Raw genomic sequence first — 4,826 nt, 5'->3', positions numbered from 1 at the left:
TTTAAGGCGCCAACAGGCCCACACATCCGTCGTAGACCCATCAATAAGGCACCGACCGGCCCACACGTCCGTCGTGGGCTTCGATTGTGTAAGCCCATCAGTAAGGCACCAACCAACCGGCCCACACGTCCGATATGGGCTTCGATCGCGTGGGCCCAGATACCGCAGTACCCAAGACCAAACCAAAGCGATACGCGATCTTTCCTGAATTCCTCCCTTACCATTCGTGGCTACCCCACGCCACTCCCCACACTCCCCCGCAGGCGAGGGCGAGAGAAGGGGGGAAAGGGGGCGCGCGCACGGCGAGCCCCTCGCCGCCAGGCCGCCGCACTCCGACCGGATCGGACCAGGGCCCTCCCCCTCCGCCCACGACGCGTGGCCGGAGATGGCGTCCCCGAAGCGGCTCCCGTACTCCTCCGCGGGCGCTGGCGGCGGCGGCGGAGCGAGGCGCGGCTCCGGCGCGCTGCCGCCGGTGGTGGTCCTCGTCTTCCTCTTCGTCCTCGCGCCGTCGATCTTCTTCGTCGTGCGCAGCGGCGGCCACGTCCACGTCGCGTCCGGTTCGCCCCCGCCTCACTCCCTAGGACACTTTTGTTAGAGAAACCCCGCTTCCTATGCCATGGATTTCGTACGAGGCGCCATCGATTCTTAATTTCGGCTCCCGCTGCACCTAGGTTGGTCTATCCGCGCTCGGATTCGCTTGGGCTGCGAGTTTGATGCGCTTCTGCGGGTTTGATTTGGCGAGGGTACCGCGAGAGTGGAGTCCGCCGTGTAGATTTGATTTGTGTGGTTCAGGATTGTTATTCAGCAATTCATGTGGTTTGGCCTCAGCCTCTGGGCACTGCTAGGGTTGGATGGGAATCGTAGCTGCAACGTGTTGCTCGGTTGTAAAACCAAAAGGTAATAGACGGAACTGCGAATGATCACGAACCTGTGAGAGGCAGTGGACCTTCTGATTCAAGAGATCTGGATATCCTTCTCCTGTTTTCCTCACTTGGTGCCAGGTTTTATGTCAATCGTAGGTTGGATGTATGGCTGCTGTTAGGAGAAGCCATACTGCATACCCATGGCATAGTAGTAGTGATAACAAATCAAACCTATACTTATCCGTGCAAACTGAACCATGATGGGATGAAATCGTCTTAAGCATGACGAGTTGTCTTTTGCTTTATCATCGGCTAAAACCTTACTTGCCTTTTTTGTTGTTAGCTGTTAGTATTTGTGAACAATGTTTTGTTGTAATGTTTGATAGCAACATTTTATTAACTCAAGATAAATAAGTGATGGCATATTTTGTTCATTTGCAGATCCCAAGGGTGCTGATGGTAACCAGGTATTTACCCATTCTAAAAGGGAGTCAAATTTATTTTACCAGCCTTACTTTCTACGATTCGTCTCACATTGAAGCCTGTCTTGCAGGAAACAGATTGGCAAGAGCAACTGGCAACAAACAATCTGAAATCTGTTTTGTCTAAGGAGGTCAGAACATCTTGCAGTTAGTAGTGTACATGCCCATCTTTCAATTCTATATTTCTGTTTTATGAGGCTGTACTTAGTTTAGACTATCTTGTTCGAACTGTTATGCTGTTCAACATATGAAACCTTAAGTTTCTTCAATTCCTCTGTACTTATAGTCATCCAATTTATTGATCTTCAGGTAATCGATGCTATAGCTGCTAGTCAACAAGAAACAGGCACTCTGAATCTTGACTTCTTTAGGGATCATCCCTCTCCTTCTTGGAAAACTGATGATCTAGTTGATCACAAGATGAATACTAATTTGGTTGTTGACGACAAGGCAAAAACTCAAAACAGTTCTGCAGAACATGTACCTCTAATATATAAAGCACCCAAGGATGGTTCAGGTATAGATATAATTGTTTTTTCTTCTCCAAGTTATTCATTTACATAATTTGACTAGGTAGTAGATAATAAAGTTATTGTCCATGCAGATGGACATCAAGTTGATACAGCAGCAAAAATAGCTCGAAGGGTAAGTAACTGGTATATACTATGTTAATACATTCTTGTCTCTGTTGATAACTTGATATAAATCTTTCATATGACGTCTTGGTACTATTTGGTTGATACAGAAACTACGGGAGATAAGGCGGGAAAAGAGGGCAATGGATTTGGTATGGAAAGATGATGAAGCGCTTGTTAAGCTGGAGAATGCGGCTATTGAGCGATCGAAGGTTGTAGATTCTGCTGTCCTTGGGAAATACAGCATATGGAGAAAAGAGAATGAGAATGAGAACTCAGATTCAACAGTCAGGTTGATGAGGGACCAAATTATTATGGCTCGTGTTTACTCTGTGCTTGCAAAATCAAAGAACAAGCATGGTCTTTATCAAGAACTGCAGAGCCGAATCAAGGAAAGCCATCGGGCCGTAGGAGAGGCTACTGCAGATGCTGACCTTCATCGCAGGTGTGCTGTGTCGAAAGTATTATTGCTTATTTCTTACTCAGTTACCTTGTTCCTCTCTTTTCACAAATATGCTACTTTACAGTGCACCTGATAGAATGAGAGCGATGGGTCAAGTTTTAACCAAGGCCAGAGAAGAATTGTATGATTGCAAGGTGATAAGTCAGAGACTAAGGGCAATGCTTCAGTCAGCAGATGAACAGGTCAGGAGCTTGAAGAAGCAGAGCACATTTCTCAGCCAGTTGGCTGCAAAGACGATTCCAAACAGCATTCACTGCTTGTCTATGCGCTTAACAATAGATTACTATCTCCTTCCTGTGGAGAAACGGAAGTTCCCGAGGAGTGAAAACTTGGAAAATCCAGAGCTCTACCACTATGCACTTTTCTCGGACAATGTCTTGGCTGCCTCTGTTGTTGTAAACTCAACCATCATGAATGCCAAGGTAATTTTCAAGATTCTCCTATCAATGCACTCTTGTATGATAGCTGTTTCTAACGATAATGGTCGATATGACTTTTTCAGGAGCCTGAGAAACATGTTTTCCATCTTGTGACTGATAAGTTGAACTTTGGAGCCATGAACATGTGGTTTTTGCTGAACCCACCTGGCAAGGCCACTATCCATGTTGAGAATGTGGATGAGTTTAAGTGGTTGAACTCATCGTACTGTCCTGTTTTACGTCAACTGGAGTCTGCTGCCATGAAAGAGTTTTATTTCAAGGCTGATCGTCCCACCACTCTTTCAGCAGGTTCTTCAAACCTAAAGTACCGTAACCCCAAGTACCTTTCCATGCTGAACCACTTGAGATTTTATCTCCCGGAGATCTATCCAAAGTTGGATAAGATACTTTTCCTCGATGATGACATAGTTGTGCAGAAAGATTTGACAGGATTGTGGGATGTTGATCTAAACGGAATGGTTAATGGTGCAGTGTTTACCTGTGGAGAGAGTTTCCACCGTTTTGACAAGTATCTTAACTTCTCAAATCCACACATTGCTCGGAACTTTGACCCTAATGCTTGTGGTTGGGCTTATGGGATGAACATCTTTGATCTCAAGCAGTGGAAGAACAAAGATATTACCGGGATCTACCACAAGTGGCAAACCATGGTGAGATTAGTAACATCACCGTAGGATTTCATATCATTGTTCAAATGCATCATATCTCACATTATCCTACCGTTTTCTTCTGTTAGAATGAAGACAGGGTTCTTTGGAAGCTCGGGACACTTCCACCTGGGCTCATGACGTTCTACAAGCTGACGCATCCCCTGGATAAATCGTGGCATGTCCTTGGACTAGGATACAACCCAAGCATCGACCGCTCAGAGATAGACAATGCTGCTGTCGCTCACTACAATGGGAACATGAAGCCATGGCTGGAGCTGGCAATGACCAAGTACCGACCATACTGGACAAGGTATATAAAGTACGACCACCCTTACATCCGCGGATGCAACCTGAGTGAGTAGATGTGATATGAAGCGGCTGGAGAAGGTCACACATCTGAAGCAGAAGTGTCCCCTTTCTCCTTGAAGCATGTAGTAGATTAAGGGAAGTAGTATCGGCTGGAGCTATTCATTGCTTGCACCCTGGAAATTTCTGATGGACGCTCTCAGGATTGATGTGTTATAGTCTTAGCAGTTCCTTTGTTCAATTGATGTGCAGCTTAATATCCAATTTGTTTGGCCAACAAAATCATGCCAAACCTGTTGAACGCGTGCCTGTGGTTGGTGTTACTGTGTTGCTTAGGGCTACTATAGTAGAATTTCTGGAGTGATGGTAATTGTAAGAATTGCATTATCTTTCTGTTGCTCAGATGTGTCGAGGGATAATTGTAAGAATTGCATTATCTTGTTGTTGCTTGGAGTATTTAAGTGGTGGTTTCCAGAATCAAACTCATTAGTTAAGATGGATCAAGGGATAATGACATAAATCAAAGAGAAATATATACAATAATTAAGCCACTGGTTTCTGCCTTGATTGTAGTTTGTGCAAGCCTCAGTCAGAGCTTGCCGAAGTAGTGTGCCAAGGGAGCAGGAGACACCGTCGGGGCATAGCAAAACGTTCTTGCATTGTCTGGTTCGTGTGGCGCTCGTCTTACTCGGGCCGACGGCTCCTGGCTGAACGGGACCGCGCTGAACAACCCGGGAGTCCTGTCAGCGTGCTGGCTGCTCGACGAGCTCTTGGCCATGGCCGGCTCCTCCTCCTCCCTGCCTATCTTGAGCAGCAGCTTCCCCAAGCCCACACCATTCCTCAACGGCGCAATTGGGTGAGCGTACATGCCGCCGTCGCCACGGTCCTCCAGCAGGAGGTGCCCCCGTTGCAACGACTGCCCCAGCGAGGGGCGCCGCAGGGAAGGCAGCTTCACGAGCCCGTGCACAAAGCAGCGGCCGCCGTCTC

At 47.0% G+C, this 4,826-nt stretch overlaps 1 protein-coding gene across 1 annotated transcript; it reads left to right on the top strand.

Moving 5' to 3' along the window:
• Positions 1 to 221: 221 nt before the first annotated feature.
• LOC123104540 (polygalacturonate 4-alpha-galacturonosyltransferase) lies at positions 222 to 4,321 on the top strand. Its single transcript, XM_044526408.1, has 9 exons — positions 222 to 557; positions 1,305 to 1,330; positions 1,417 to 1,476; positions 1,655 to 1,862; positions 1,950 to 1,990; positions 2,091 to 2,425; positions 2,508 to 2,865; positions 2,946 to 3,533; positions 3,620 to 4,321. Exons 1-9 carry the CDS (start codon positions 386 to 388, stop codon positions 3,893 to 3,895), a joined length of 2,064 nt encoding a protein of 687 aa, XP_044382343.1. The 5' UTR covers positions 222 to 385; the 3' UTR covers positions 3,896 to 4,321.
• Positions 4,322 to 4,826: the final 505 nt, after the last annotated feature.

The sequence above is a fragment of the Triticum aestivum genome, chromosome 5A, assembly GCF_018294505.1.
Source record: "Triticum aestivum cultivar Chinese Spring chromosome 5A, IWGSC CS RefSeq v2.1, whole genome shotgun sequence".
Taxonomy (NCBI): Eukaryota; Viridiplantae; Streptophyta; class Magnoliopsida; order Poales; family Poaceae; genus Triticum; species Triticum aestivum.
This window is presented reverse-complemented; position numbering and strand designations above follow the sequence as displayed.

What these genes read in the sequence shown, in the direction of transcription:
- LOC123104540 (XM_044526408.1), top strand. Translation starts at nt 386, where the DNA reads ATGGCGTCCCCGAAGCGGCTCCCGTACTCCTCCGCGGGCGCTGGCGGC. An exon ending in AATCTGTTTTGTCTAAGGAG is followed by an intron (nt 1,477 to 1,654) that starts GTCAGAACATCT and finishes ATTGATCTTCAG; the next exon opens with GTAATCGATGCTATAGCTGC. An exon ending in ACCACAAGTGGCAAACCATG is followed by an intron (nt 3,534 to 3,619) that starts GTGAGATTAGTA and finishes TTCTTCTGTTAG; the next exon opens with AATGAAGACAGGGTTCTTTG.